The 15808-nt window shown below is 47.6% G+C and overlaps 1 protein-coding gene across 2 annotated transcripts in view; it reads right to left on the bottom strand.

The window, feature by feature from the left end:
* Positions 1-557: 557 nt before the first annotated feature.
* ABCC2 (ATP binding cassette subfamily C member 2) overlaps positions 558-15808 on the bottom strand; it is a 50217-nt gene continuing 34966 nt past the window's right edge. For both annotated transcript variants that reach the window (XM_060241883.1, XM_060241882.1), the window contains exons 23-32: positions 14727-14881; positions 7273-7428; positions 5316-5515; positions 4827-4953; positions 4074-4175; positions 3794-3937; positions 3335-3493; positions 2453-2619; positions 2001-2195; positions 558-1283 (exon numbers count right to left, since the gene is read on the bottom strand). In XM_060241883.1, coding sequence (XP_060097866.1) covers positions 1154-1283; positions 2001-2195; positions 2453-2619; positions 3335-3493; positions 3794-3937; positions 4074-4175; positions 4827-4953; positions 5316-5515; positions 7273-7428; positions 14727-14881 — 1535 coding nt within the window. In that variant the 3' untranslated portion in view covers positions 558-1153. The remainder of the gene's footprint in view (positions 1284-2000; positions 2196-2452; positions 2620-3334; positions 3494-3793; positions 3938-4073; positions 4176-4826; positions 4954-5315; positions 5516-7272; positions 7429-14726; positions 14882-15808) is intronic.

The raw sequence follows: 15808 nt of genomic DNA, 5'->3' as shown, positions 1-15808 counted from the left end.
GTGACTTGTGTTGGTGTATATAGGGGCCTTGGCCCTAGTGCCCCCCCCTTCCTCCTCACCCCTGTGTTGTAAACCACATGCTTGAGCTCTACCAGTATATCGACACTGAGGCTTGAAAGTAGTGTCAAAAATACTGCACTGAACTAATTGTGAATAGTAAATATTGTCTAAAAATAGAAGCTGTGAATGAGGTAGATAACATAAGAGAAGCCATGTTGGATCAGGCCAATGGCCCATCTAGTCCAACACTCTGTGTCACACAGTGACCAAAAAACCCCAGGTGCCATCAGGAGGTCCAGGACACTAGAAGCCCTCCCACTGTACCCCCAGCACCAAGAATACAGAGCATCACTTCCTCAGACAGAGTTCCAACAATATGCTGTGGGTAATAGCCACTGATGGACCTGTGCTCCATGTTTACAATCCAAATGGGATTACAGTCTTGAGCTTTGTACTGTGACCAGGGTGAGACAGCTAGAAAATAGAGCCAGACTCTGTATTTTCATGTCTAGTATCATGCACGCAATCTGGGCCTAAAAGAAGGTGGGAAAAATGGATTGTTTGAAACTGGGTTTATTAAATAATCACTCCTGTCATACTTTTAAGTGATCTAAGAGTCTCATATGATTCCTAAGCCTTCCTCTGCCTCAAGTGAACATGAAAAAATTGGTGGAGGAGCACACATAACCAGCTGTGTGGAACTATGAAAATGAAGGGAAGTGCATGTCATAAAATGGAGCAGCCAAAATACGAAGCAAAAGGCCTTTGTGGCCTAGTGCAGGGCATGGAAACCCGTGGGAAGTTTAAAAGACACACAGGGGGAAAAAGATAGGATCCTCAGAGCTTCATCTTGAAGGAAAGATGTAACTTTAAAAGTACAGCTGCACTACATCTTTCCTGGAGGCCAGGAATCTTCCATTAGAGCTGCAATTTCAGCTGCAGTCTTCCAGTGGAGCCAGGTGCATCTGTAGCCTGTGTTTGGGTTCCGCATTAGGAAATATCAGGAGCTGATCTGTGAAGTGCAAGAACAGCCCAGGTATCCATTGGTAATAGATAAAGTTTGTTATTACAAAGAAACAAAGGCTGGCCAGCCCCTGGGCAGCTACAATGGAGTCCTGCAACACAAACCCTTGTTCTGACTTGCCCTTGTCCCTTACAGGGCAGTGCTCTTGGTTCCCACAATTCCAGCCTCCTTTGCCATGCCAGCAAAGATGCCTTCTTCCTGAAGTAACTGCTCAGGGTTGTCGAATTCCACAATCTTCCCAGCCTGAAGCACCATCACTCTGGAGAGGAGAAGAGGGAGAAATCTGAGCTTCCACCATGCTAGCACCCCAAACAGCCCTCCCTCGCTCTTCCCTCCTAGAATGGTAACTAGGAAAGAAGGGTTGGAAACAAAACTGACTCCACTGATTCTGAAGCTGTGGTTCAATATGCACTTTCAAGTAATTCTGTGAAGGGTTCCCCCCCGCCTCAGAAGGCAAAGTGCTGAAGCTCTTTCTTTGTGGGGTGGGGGGGAAGCAAATGATGACAGCAGCTAAAAGGCTACAATGGATGGCTGTTTTCCTTACAGGTTTTCAAAACCTTAGCTTTTTGTGAAGTATGTTGTTGGCACTTGCTAAAGTTGTTACTCACAATATGTTAATTCCTTTATGCTAAAACAGTTTTTCTGCTTGCCTGTCTCAGAGAACAACTCTGCTCGATCCACTTGTGGATTTTATAAATCCTAAATTTTTAAAAGGCCCTTGATCAGCATATGACATTTTGAATGTTTTTTGGACTGTGGTTTCTGAGTGTGCTGTTTCTGTTCTAGGAATGTTCAGTGGGAATTCAAAGTTTACTGCATGAGAGGTTAGACCACTGCCTCAGAAGTTGCTTCCTTTCCTGTAATTACCTTCACTGCAGGGCTGGGGGGCAACTTTGGTCTTTCTTTCCCTTCTGTTCTTCAGAAGAGAATGAAAAGCTGGATACTACTGCTGTGCTTGACCAGTTTCATGCCATACCTGTTGCTGTCCATAATGGTGTGTAGTCGATGAGCAATGGTGAGCACAGTGCAATTAGCAAACTCGCTGCGAATAGTCTCTTGGATCAAGTGATCAGTTTCCATGTCCACAGCTGCTGTGGCCTCATCCAGAATCAGGATTTTGGATCTGCGCAGAAGGGCTCGTGCCAGACAGAGAAGCTGCCTCTGTCCCACGCTGTGGATAAAAGAGAGATCACTAGTATTACCTGGATAAGTTGACATAGTTGCTGGAACGAAACTAATGCAAACATGGGTCCATAATGCTCCCCAGTTGTGGTTGAAATGGAGTAACTGTTGTAATGTGCCCTAGGCCCTGCATGCAGGGAAGGGTGGGGTAAAAGTCTAACAAATAAATAATGCAGCCAGGGAGGCTGTCCCATCTGTATAGTAAGGACACAGGCAGAATATCACAAAAGTTTTGCCATCCAATACCTCAAGTTCTCTCCAGCTTCGCTCACTAGGTGGGACAGTCCCTCAGGCAGGTCATTCAAATAAGACTTCAGGTGAGCTAGCTCCAGAGCATGCCAGACTTCCTCATCCGAGTACTGGTCAAATGGGTCCAAGTTCATGCGCAAGGTCCCCGAAAAAAGAACAGGATCCTGCAAGTGTAGAGGCAAAAGATGGAAGAAGCTAGGAGATAAGGGAAAGGATTGGCTGTTCTTTCTTTTAATCTCACCACATGGGCATTTGGTGTAGAAGAGGCAGTGGTGGTTCAGGTTGCAGAACTGAATGGAACAGGATTCTGCAGCCAAAAGGGGCTCAGGGTTGAAAAGGGCTAGTTTGAGCCAACCTGGTCTTCCACTGCCTGTGGGCAGGCATCCTCAAAACAAAACCCATGTACTACCTTTTATTAGGACCAAGCAAATTGATACAAGACATTGTGTGAGCTTTCGAGCTAGCAGGACTCTTTATCATGCTGGATATTATAAGATTTTAAAAGACTGAAGATCTCACGAGCCATGTGGAAAGGTTCAATCTTGCTGGCTTCAGTGAGATGCTAGCAGGCTATAGGCTTTATTGCTGGAGCTTAGGGCATACTTGTCTTATGGCATAGAAGCATTGTTAGAAGCCTTACAGCATCCTCTTCAATCTGTGCCCGTCTTTTCACAGAACTATGTTACGAAGAACTAGTATATTGTGGCAACAGCGCATGAGCAATTGTAAAAGGAAACCTTGCTCCAAGAGAACTGGCCTGGCTTACTCATGAAAGAGACAAACAAACCACTTTGGCAAAAGTTTAGCTAAGGACTATGTTCCTCCTAGGGCAAAGCTTAGCCACCAGCATCATAAATCCACATCCATTCAGTGACTCACCTGTGGGATGATGGTAATGTTCTGGCGCAGGTCATGTAGGCCGAGGGTTGCTATATCCAGCCCATCAATCAGGATCTTTCCCCCAGCTGCCTCCAGGATACGAAAGAGGCAGTTAGTGAGGGAGGATTTCCCAGCTCCTGTTCGGCCCACAACACCAACCTGAAGAGAGAGGATCCCAGAGGATCAGGTAAGTTCATCAGACCTCCCCACCAATTTCTCTGATTCATTCAGCCCGCTGGCTGGCCATCCTTCTTTATCTATTCCAGTTCTACTATGTGATGTATTCTATTCCTGGCCTTCAGGCCAGACAGCAACCACTGGTGGTTGAGTTGCCTGGAAATTTTCAAGTTCATGAGAAGTAAAGCCCAGCAGGTCAAGGCTTTGACCACTGCTTCCCCACATCTACAGGTTTCTCCCCACTGGCATACAGCTCTATTTTCCTTCCCAGCAGTCTCTCACCTTCTCAGTGCTCTTGATATCACAGTTGATCCCATCAAGAACCAACTCGAGCTCAGGTCGATAACGCACCCGGTAGCCCATGAAGCAGATCTCCCCTTTGCTGGGCCAGTTGGGAGGTGGCCTCTGTGCTGTCACCCATGGAGCCTGCATGGGGTGGAACAAGCAAGACACTGGAAAAATATTTCATTAGTGCCTCTCTCCCACAGCTTTAGAAACTTGCTCCAGTCTCCCACTCTTAATATATTTTTACTATTCTTCACAGCCCCATGGCTCTTTGTACCTCATTTGCCACCTGTGTATATTCATGCACTCGCTCTACAGCCACAATATTGGTCTCCAGCTCTGATGTCATCCGTACCAACCAGTTGAGTGTTTGAGTCACCTGCATAACAGGAGAGGAGGGGTCATTATGCTATCCCTATTTCTCCAGCCCTTTTATCTGCACCAGGGAGGGATGGTGGCTCAGTGGTAGAGAATCTGCTTGGGAAGCAGAAGGTCCCAGGTTCAATCCCTGGCATCTCCAAAAAAAGGTCCAGGCAAGTAGGTGTGAAAAACCTCCGCTTGAGACCCTGGAGAGCCGCTGCCAGTCTGAGAAGACAATACTGACTTTGATGGACCGAGAGTCTGATTCAGTATAAGGCAGCTTCATATGTTCATATGTTCAAATGCTTATTTAGTGAATGCTACCATTTGGGCACTTCTGCAGACTCCAAAAAGGATGTTTCTTGCCATGAAACTTAGGCACTGGGAACTATACTCCCTTTATAAAGAAGAGCCTCCTTTTCCAAGCCTCCCACTTTCCCCACACTATCTGCAAATGGTCCCAGAGTTTCATTAGGGCAGGCTCCTCTCCCCTCACCCCAGATCTATACTTTATTTTCAACAAATGGTGTCTTATAACTAGTAAAATACATTGTCAAAATACAAATCAATATCCCAAAAGGTTTTTAATCTTGCACCTGGCCTGTTAGTGCACATACCCAACAGCTCTAGTCTACCCACATCGTCTGACCAAGGGTGACCAGTCACTTACATTTAGAGCTGAGGAGATGGACAATCCCACAATGCCACTTTCCAACGAATCTTTGGAAAGAACAGCCAACAGTGCTGAAAAGAAAACAACCAGGTTGCCCACAAATTCTAGGCGCACAGCCAACCACCTGTAAAAGAGACAAATGAGGAAGGATCAAGTCGGCTTCCCACAAACTCTGCAGATGGTACCTCAGTCTATATGCCATAACTAATCCAAACTATGCCATCTAGTGGAGGAGGAAGAGGACAGTTCCAGTGTTTTAGAATATCAATGACTGATCTATCAGCTTATCAAATGCCCTGTCAGTGCCTCCCCAGTAGCTGAGAGGGAAAGCACAAATCTCTGAAGTAGATGGAAATCACTAGACAAACCAACAGAAAATGACTTTTGCTTCTGACCTTGCAGAGAAAATTCACTTGTTAATGTCCCCTGAAGCCAATGGCTCCTTTTGCCTTTTTACAGAACAGCCTGACCATGTTATAGCCTCACCTGTTGGAAATGATCCAAGAGTATACACACTTCTGATTGATGTCCACAATTTTCTCATTGTGCAGCAGGAAGCGTTCCTGGTGCCTGTAGGCCCGGATAACAGAGAGGCCTGACACTGTCTCACTGAAGTGGGAATAGATTGGAGACCGGGTGACTGAGTCCAGGCGCCGCAGCTGGCGGGATGTGGCCACATAGAATCGCTAGGAATAGAGAGATATCCCCATTAGGTGCACAAGCAGGGTGGGGACCTCACAATCATGCTGTGGGGTGTATGTACCTTTCCCTCATAAAAATTATCTCCTTCAGATTGACAGAGAAATACTAGGGCAAACAGTCTTGCACATGTTCCTGAGACAGGACACCAGAAATTATGTCTTTTCAGATCCTGTTTAAGGCAGCAGCCTGTTTCTTCATATCACAGTTGCACAGAACAGAACCCCAGCCTTCAGCACGCCAGATCAAAGGCAGAGCTCCACAAACAATTATCATAAGGAGATGCTCTTTTAACTTTTTATAAGTGTGGTGACTGAAAATTTTCATCTCTATTTTGCCAGCTCTAGTACAACATAGGCAAAATGCTCCAAACACTGGAAACATGATTTGAAGAAAGATTAAAGTCTACTTTGTGTGGAGGGGGAAAAAAGCCAAGTTTCTGTTAAAAAGTGAGATTCAGGTTGATCTTTCTACACTGTAACTGCAAACAAAAATGATCTCCAAAAGTGTGGCTTACCTAAGCATGTCACTCACCAAAAAAGTCAACACTAGCAAAGGAAATCTGATGGAGAATTAGTGTTAAATATCCTTAAACCCCCCCCCCCCCCTGATTTCAACAGCCTTAAATTTGTTTAACTCTGTATTGGTTTCTGTCCCCTTTCTTTGTGAATATCAGGCAATCTATTCAGAAAATGAAATGTACCTGATGGTTTTATATCGATGGCATTTGGAACACATCAGTGACAGTGCTCCCATGATGAATATTCCCAAAACTAATACATTACAAAGGTTCAGATAAGCAACCTCTAAGAAAACAGAAACTGTACAGTATCCTTTGCAGCATGACCAGATAGTCAAGATCTGCTGCTGGGATCATTTCCTAGCTGCTGGTGGCCACCACTCTGTCCAAGAATAAACATTCCACACAGAAACAGCTTTCTGAGCTGATACAGAGCACACCCAGCACTCTCAGAGCACACCCAGAGTCTTTGAATGTCATTGCTGAAAATTGTAACATTCTTATTTCTCTTTCAAAATGAAGCCAGATTCTACATGCTAAAGGAGAAAAAAAATCACAAAATTGTTACCTTGTTGAGAATAAAATGAATTAATAGGTGGCATTTGAGAATGCAGGGTAAAGCCAGTATAATGTAGTGGTTACAGTATCAGACTACGATCTGGGAGATGCAGGTGCATATCTCCACTCTGCCTTGGAAGCTTGCTGGGTGACTTTTAAGTTAATCATACACTCTCCATCTAACCTATCTCACAGAATTGTTGAGAGGATAAGATAGAAGAGGAGAGATGTTGTAAGCCACCTTGGGCCCCACTGGGGAGAAAAGTGGGGTATAAATGAAGTAAAGAAGGGTACTTTTGCAGCTTGGCAGTCCTAGTGGGCAGTGATGGGGAAATAATGAACACATGTGGAGGACAAGGAGAAGGTCCAGTCCCAACACTGATCTCAATGAATGTACAAATCAATCCTACATGCATATCACCAACACCAGCCCTAGCGTGGTTCATACACTGGCGAGAGAGCCATATCCATACATGGTTTCCAATGAAAGCATGTAGGCTGGGGATGGAGCTGGCTACTGCAGTCCCATTTCCCCCAGCCACATTCATTTCCTCACTCTCAGAACATCTTAGCAGGGCTTTTGTCTTCAGCACTCATGGACAGCAGGGTAGGGGTTTGGAACTGAAGTTCAAGGGATGCTCTTGTAGACACAAAGTCTCAACTCACCTGAACAAAGTAGTAAAGGAAACCCAGTGGCACAATGACAATTGCAAAGAAAGGTGTAGCCAGGCAGATCAGCAGCAATGTACTGAGGATTCCCAAAAAACAGCTCAGCCAGCTGCGGAATGACATCGGAATGGTCTCATCCACTGTGAAAATGTCCTGCAAAGGAAGAGGAAGATGTAAACAGAGATGGCGGCATGGAGCACAGATAGCCTGAAAAGAAGATTAGTCAGATTCACATTGGAGAGGTCCATGGCTACTAACCATAGTAACTAAAAAAGAACCTCCATGATCAGAGGCTGCAGATCTTTAAGTACCAGTTCCAAGAGGCAAAACTGGGAAGGCCTTGGACTCTATTCCCTTTTTGTTGGCCAACTAGGGCAGCCAGTTGGCTACTGTGTGCAACAAGATGCTGGAGTAGATGAACCACTGGTTTGGTACTACAGGGCATCTTTTACGCGCTGTATAACCTAAGCCTAGATCAAGTGACCCATTATGAACAATCGTTTTTTGAGATGAGGCTGGACCAGGGTGGGGGGCACTTTCAAATCTATCAGTTCAACTACACTTTAATATTTACACTGTAATACCAATAAAGTACTTTGGCATTCAACCAACACTCTCATTCTGGTCCATTCTGAACTAATTCAAATTTTCTAATTTGTGTATTAGTAACTTCCATCATTTTGCTCATTATTTCCCTCTGCATCACATCACTGCTTGTATTTGCATTACAGAAACAGCATACAGCATTGTTTAGTTCTTACACCTCAATGTATAGCATGTTACGAACAAAAGTGACTCATGGACTGAGTCTCCCTCACTAATGTTTTCCTAGCAACTAACCCCCTCTGCCTATATGTAAGGCTTGAGGGAAACTGTTTCAGTGTATCTAAAGAAGTGTGCATGCACATGAAAGCTTATATCCAGAATTAAACTTTGTTAAAGGTGCCTGTTCGGCCTCCACAAGGGAGCAGAGTTAATTCAGCACAAAGAAGGGGATGCTGTACCTTTAAAATTGTTAGGAATCATGGGATTTGTAGTTTATAGGTACTTCATGCCAGGTGGGCTTATTTAGCTTCCCTAATTTGCTATTGTTTACAGTTTCCGGTCAACTTTCGCCTGCAGAAACTTGTTTTATTGTTGTCTTCCTGCCTTTTATGACCCTTTGTTCAATCGCCCCTCAGCTGAGAGATGTGTCACAGCACCCTTTTTTCACCACAAGCACCTAGATAAATAGACTCAGGTACAAAGATGCTCTGTATTCTACACCCTGGATGAACGTGAGTCTTTGATTCGCATTACTTCCTCCAGTAGAATAAACTTTTTTTTATTAAAAGTCTATTGTCTTAGTCTGTTAGTTGAACACTCTCTGGAAACACAGGCTAAATCAGTTGGCAACAGTCTATGAGGCCAGAACAGTGCCCCTGGACTCATATTTTGTTCGATTGCTTCAAACCTACATAGCTACCCACCTGCAAAAATTACTGACAAAAACAGGTTGCTTATCTGTAACTGATGATCTTCGAGTGGTCATCTGTGCATTCACACTGATGGGATATAGTGCGCCTGCGCTGAGCCCGATCAGTACTTCAAAGTCTAAGAAAAAAGGATTTTCACACCCATCCCATTGCGCATGCACAGCTACCCACAGGGCATGCCCACTGGGCTGGGCACGAGGATCCCGCCAGTTCCTTCTGACCGCTGTAAGCTCACGAGAACTGACAGCAGAGGGGAAGGAGAGTGGGTAGTGTGGATGCACAGATCACCACTCGAAGATCATCAGTTACAGGTAAGCAACCTGTTTATCTTCTTCATGGTCTCTGTGCTTCACACTGATGGGAGACTAGAAAGCCATAAGACCTACCTGGTGCTCAGGAAATCACTGCTTGCAGCACTACCATGTCCACTGCGGCACGCTGACGCCTCCGAATGTCCAGGGCGTAGTGTCGCACAAAGGTGTGAGGTGCAGCCCACGAGGCTGCTTGGCAGACTTCCTGTACTGGCACTCCATTGAGGAAAGCTGTAGACGAAGCCACCGCCCTGGTGGAGTGCACTTGCACAGGTCCTGGCAAGGGTCTTTTAGCAAGTCCTTATGGTCCCCACAATCCACTTCAATAAGTGCTGGGAGGAGATGCCCTGCCCAAGTGTACTGGAAACATATGAGACAAAAAGTGAGGTGGACCTCCTGAACCCTTTGGTGTGATGTAGGTAAAAGGAGAGTGCCTGCCGCACATCTAATGTATGCAGGTGTCGCTCCTCAGCAGTCGTAGGATTAGGAAAAAAGGCAAGCAGGTTGATGTCTGCAGACAGGTGGAATTCTGACACCACCTTAGGAAGGAAGTTCAAGTCAGGGATCTGGCGGACCTCACTGTCCGAGAACGAGATATGAGGTGGATCACAGCAAAGAGCCTTAAGCTTCCTCACCCTCCTAGAAGAGGTGATTGCAACAAGGAAGGCAGTCTTCCACGGCAGAAGATGGGGAGAGGAATTTGCCATAGGCTCAAAGGGAGGCAGAGTGAGGCAATAAAGCATCAGCGGGATGTCCCAGGGGGTAGCCGGGCTTCTATGCACTCGTACAAGGCGAGCAAGGCCCTTCAGAAACTTCTTGGCCGATGGGTGAGCAAAAACTGATGCACCATTGACGAAGTCGTGAGTGGCAGATAGCTGCCAGATAGACACGAAGCAAAGAAAAGGTGAGGCCTCTGTCCAGTAGAGCAAGGAGGAAGCTAAATACCAGCAGCAGGAGCAAGTCCTGTGGGTCTCTGTGCTTGGACCTTGGCGACTACTCTGGTCAGCAAGGGCAGAGGGGGGAAAAGGAAGAGGTGCTTCCCTCCCCATGGATAAAGAAGGCCATCACCTAGGAACAGGGGATCGTGACCTCCCCTGGAGCAGAAGTTCAGGCATTTCGCGTTGCACCTGGTCGCAAAGACGTTTATGTCTGGACGACCCCACTTGTCGAAGAGGGGGCTGAGGTACTTCCAGTTGAGTTCCCACTAGTGTAAGGCGGAGCACCCCCTGCTCAAGGCGTAGGCAGTGGTGTTCTGGATGCCTGGGAGATGTGTTGCCACCGAATGGATATCCCATTGAAGGCAGTCCTCCCAAATGCCACTGGCCAGCTGGCAGAGAGTTCGGGAGACCGTCCCCACCCCCTGTTTGTTCATGTAGTAAAGGGCAGTGGTGTTGTCTGTCAGAAAGGAGACCACACAGCCGCATAGGAGGCGGTGAAAGGAGTGTAGGGCGCACTGTATCGCTAGGAACTCCAAGTAGTTGATATGATGACTCCGGAGGTGGGGCTTCCCAGGACCACTGACACAAAGGCCATTCAGATGTGCTCCCCCAGCCCCATAATGAAGGGTCTGTCGTCATCACCGCAGATGGAGCTGGCAGTAGAATGGAGCACCCCCGAGTAAGTTGAGGCTCTGCTCCCACCACGTCAGGGAGATCAGAACGTGAGCCGGTAGCATCAGACGAGACTGCAGATGACGAGTCAGCTGAAACACTCACACGAACCACAGCTGCAGTGGCCACATACGGAGACGGGCATGGAGAAGCACAGCCATAGTGGCTGCCATCAGTCCCAGAAGTCGTTGTATCTGGAGTGCTGAAGCCTCGCCCTGTCCCCTGATCTCGGAGATGAGAGCAATCAGCAGATCTGCCCACTTCCAAGGGAGAAAGGCTCGGCCGAGGTTAGAGTCCAGAATGGCTCCTATGAACCGCACTCTTGTGGATGGGACAAGGTGAGATTTCAGCGTATTGACCTGGAGTCCCAGGTCTCTGAGAAGGTGTAAAATGCTGTTGAGATGTGACCGGAGGGTGTCTGCTGCTGGGGCCACTACCAGAAAATCATCTATGTAAGGGAATATTATGATTCTCCTGAAGGCGGAGATAGGTGGCAATGGCTACCATTGTCTTTGTAAAGACCTGGGGGGGCGGTTGAGATCCCGAAAGAGAGTGAGGTGCATTGGAAGCATTGATTCCCAATAGCAAAACGCAGGTACTGCTGGAAGTGGGGGTGAAGTAATATGGAAATACGCGTCCGTCAAATCCATGGCAGCCATCCAGGCGTCTTGGTCCAGCAGAGGAAGGATGTTCTGCAGGGATGTCATACGGAACTTTTTGTAGACAATGTATTCGTTAAGGGCCCGAAGATCCAAGATAGGCTGGAGGTCTCCATCCCGCTTGGGGACAGTAAAATACCGGGAGTAGAACCCCGAGGGGGAGGTAGGGGGAACCGGTTCTATGGCCTGTTTTGATAAGAGGTTTGTGACTTCCTGCAGGAGGACCTCCGAGGGAGGTGTTATTAGACCTGATGGTGGAGGTTGCTGGATGAATTCGATTCGATAGCCGTGCTCTATGATTGTCAGAACCCAGCTATCGGTGGTGATGTTTCTCCATGCAGGTAAGTACGGGGATAGGCGGGTGGGAGAGGGTGGTAGCGTTGGGAGAGTCAAAGGCCCTGTTTGGGTGTTTTGCCCCCCTTAGGCCTATGTTGTTGTTGTGGGGAAAACTTTTGTTTGTTTCCATAAGACAGTCTGAAATGGCTAGGCTGGGAGCGCTAGGTCCACATCTGTTTGGGAAGTGACTTAGTGAACTGTTTCTTGGACCATGACTTCAACCAAGTCTTGGACTTCAAGCGAGGTGAGGTGGAAACTCCCAGGTTTCTGGAAGTTTTGATGCTCTTGTCCAAATCCTGGAGGACCATATCAGTAGTTGAACTGAACAGCCCGTTCCCCTCGAAGGGAAGGTCCTGGATCCACGCTCTTGTGTCTTGGGGTAGGGCCATGATACGAAGCTGTGGATGGTAACTGCTATTGTCAGCATCTTGGCGAGGACGTCCATGGAGTGTTTGGCTGCGTTGACCTGGTGCTTCGCAATGAGCATGCCCTCTTTCTGGAGTCATTTCCGCTCTAGAGCCTTGTCAAAAGAAGGTAAGATGTCTGCTAATTTTTCCCAGAGTTCATATTGATACCTGGCCATGCATGCCTCATAGTTGGCTATCTTGATCCCTAAGGTACCTGCTGAGTATACCTTTTGACCAAAGGAGTCGGGTTTCTTCCCCTCCTTATCAGGGGGGTGGAGTGTGTGCGCTTACTCTTAGACGAGGATGGGACCATGATGGAGTTAGGTCTGGGGTGGTTGAAGAGAAAGGAAACCTCTGCTTCTTGCGTCTTTGCACATATGATCTGCGCATCTGGTAGAGACCGGGGTGACGCCAGTTTCAGCCATGAAACCTTGGCTGCCTGGAGGAGTACTGAGGTCATAGGCAAGGCTACCGGTGTGGACGCATTGCGCTGGACGATGTCGAAGACTGTGTCAGTAACGAGGGGCTTCGGCTGCGAAATCAGCAGCAATAAGGAATGGGCCATATGCTTAACAAAATCGCCATAAGCCCGAAGGTCCTCAGATGGAGAGACCAGCAACTCTTCTATGGATTGCTGTGGCGGGGATGGTTCAGTGTCGGAGTCCTGGTGGCTAGGGTGATCCAAGTCCAAATTGGGATCGGAGTGAGAAGAGGCCGAGTCGTGTTTCGAGAGCTGTCTGGGCAACTCTGGAGTCCTTGGTGTCGAGGGTTGGTGTGGAGTCATCAGTGTCGAAACACTGTGGAGCAAGTAGGTCTTCTGCTGGGCGCTTTGCGGGGGGGGGGGGGGTGTCCCGAGACCGATGTGGATCCCGGTGGCAAGATGCAATCCGAGTGTGAGTCCCAATCCGGTGGCGGCCATGGCAGCCACGGAGAACCCGGTGACATAGGGTACGTGCCGCAGAGGTACTGCCATTGCTTTTGGTCCCAGTGCATTGGCGGTGGTAGCTGAGGGGCTTGGTCTTCCGGAGCCTTCGAAAGGGGGGGGCCTCTACTGGTGTGCGTGGCCGCCGAGGGAGCAACGGGGAAGTGGGCACCCGCTCCTGTTGGTCTGGTTTTGGTGAGGGACTCGGTTCAGTGCTGGAGGATGTGGAGCGAGATGTCTGTTGTGTGAGATCGATCTTGAAGTCCGACAGTTCCTCCTGGGCTACCCACTGCGGGGGAGCCTGCCGAATAGGGGAGGCGAGAAGCTGCAATGGAGGGACTTTGCCCGGTGCCACCAAACTGGCCGAGGTGGTGGATTGGCTTGGACCTTCCCGGGGGCTCTTAGAGTTCTTGTCCTTGTCCCTCTTATGCTCCCATCGGTGGGACGGGGGCGAAAATCCTTTTTTCTTAGGCTTTGAAGTATCGATCGGGATCGGCACAAGCGCACTATATTCCATCACTGTGAAGCACAGAGACCACGAAGAAGATCTACATAAGAGCTTGTGTAAGAGTGGTGGGGGGGGCAATTTCTGTTGAATTCTCCTTGCTGAGATGTTGTGCCTAAGCCAACTCTATTCCTCAAAAGCAGTTTTTTGAGGAAGGAGGGGTGGAGCCTAAAAAGGAGAGATCCATTCTGTGGATGTTTTTGGTTCACAATTCATAGGCTCTAAACTTGGGTCTAATCCCACTGGAGGCTTATGTGCCACATTAAAGGTTAACAGCTGTCCTATGGGGAGAGCCTCCTGTTCATGGAAGCATTGCTGAAAGAAAGAGGAGGCTGGAGGCTGAAACCCTTGGTTGTGGGGGGCCATGAATGGGAGGAGGCACAAACAACACAACAGTGATTACTGCACACAGGTAATTGTTTTTCATCATTTTTGCTTCATTTCTCTCCTCCATTTTATCCCCACAACAACCGTGTGAGGTAGGTTAGGCTGAGGCTGTGACTAGCCCAAAATCACCCAACAAGCATCCATGGAAGAGTGGGGATTTGCACTGGGGTATTTCAGATCTTAGCCCAACAATCTAACCATGACCCTGTGCTGGCACTCACTGTTTATACTGTGTAGCATAAGTATATATGGTGCTTTGCAGAGCTTCATAATGAAAAAATAAGCCCCTATCCCCATGGAGTTTTTTTTTTTACACAAAGTTTATAATCTAACTACTTTTATCCAGCCCTTCCTCCAAAAAGTTCAGAGTAGCACACCTACCCATTTCACACCAACCATGTAAGAGTAGGTTAGACTAAGAGAGAATAACCAGCCCAAGGTAACCTAGTGAGCTTCATAATAGAGTGGGGGCACTGAACCCTTGTCTCCAGTGTCCTTACATTCGAACCACTTCACCATACCAGCTCTCAGTGTGTACTGGTACTGTATCAAAGATGCTGGAAATTATATCTTATTGCTGAATTCTTGAGGGATGATACACATCTGTAAAGAAAGTCTAGGCCACGCATGAGCTAAGCTAGAGTGGATCACACAAACAGCCTTTATAAAAACAAAATGCGTCAAACTGAATTCATGCCCATTTCCCAACATACTCTTGGCATGTTACTGTATGAGGCACTAACCCACTCCTGCAAGCCAAGTCCCTGGCGTAGCTGGCCTGTTTTTGTATCCCTAGCCTGTCAGGGAACCTGCAGGCTTCACAAAGCATTAATTTGTACCTTGGCAAACCTATTTACAATGCGGCCTGTTGGTGTTGTATCGAAGAAACTCATGGGCGCTCGGAGGATGTTACTGAGCAGCTGATGGTGTAGGATGCGGGAGGCTCGTACAGCACCACTGGCAGCAAGGAAGGATCCAGCCAGTAGGAAGATAGCTGGAATGAATACATACACTGATGAGGGCCAAATACTTATGGAGATGCTGGCAGCACTACTGTTGAAGTGGATAATCAGAGGCAAGCATTTTGCCTTTGTACAATGGCATATATGAAGACAGCACTGCAAACTGAGGAGGGGCTGGAGATAAATGGTATGCTTGCCACTCCCACTTCTGGACACCAGGCAGCATCTGCTCTGCCATGTTAAATACCTGTGCACAGCAGGGCTTGAATTCAGCAGGAGCTCACAGGACCGCAGCTCCTGAACCTCCAGCCAGGGTCTGCATGCAGTGGGGAGTTCTCTCCCTGCTGCACACAGATCCCAGGGCATATGCAAATGAGATATGCTACTGAGCTCCTGCACCTTTTTTCCTACAAAATGATCCATGCTGCACAGCAATCAGTGACAGTGACACAACAAAAAGGAGACAGAAAGACAGAATCATAGAGTGGGAAGGGACCTCCAGGGTCATCTAGTCCAACCCCATGTACAATGCAAGAACTTCACAAATACTTCCACCCACACATTCCCAGTGACACTTGCTCTATGCCCAGAAGATGGCAAAAACCTCCAGGATACCCTTGCCAAACTGGCCTGGAGAAAAAATTGCTGCCCAGAATGGCAATTAGAAGGTGGTGGGCTCTCCTTCTTTGGAGATTTTTAAACAGAGGCTAGATGGCCATCTGATAGCAATGCTGATTCTATGAACTTAGGCAGATTGTGAGAAGGAGGACAAGGGTTACATCAGTGCTTGGTTCTTGTGACCCTTTCTTACACGTCCAGGGAAATGTTGTTTACCACTCTGCAGCAACTTTTCTTGCTGCAGGGATCCTAAAGGGTTTTTGGTTTTTTTGTCATCTTCTGGGCATGAAGGAGGGGTCACTTAGGATGTATGTGAGTGGGGAGGAGGTATTTGTGAATTT

Source organism: Heteronotia binoei, chromosome 6, assembly GCF_032191835.1.
Source record: "Heteronotia binoei isolate CCM8104 ecotype False Entrance Well chromosome 6, APGP_CSIRO_Hbin_v1, whole genome shotgun sequence".
Taxonomy (NCBI): domain Eukaryota; kingdom Metazoa; phylum Chordata; class Lepidosauria; order Squamata; family Gekkonidae; genus Heteronotia; species Heteronotia binoei.
This window is presented reverse-complemented; position numbering and strand designations above follow the sequence as displayed.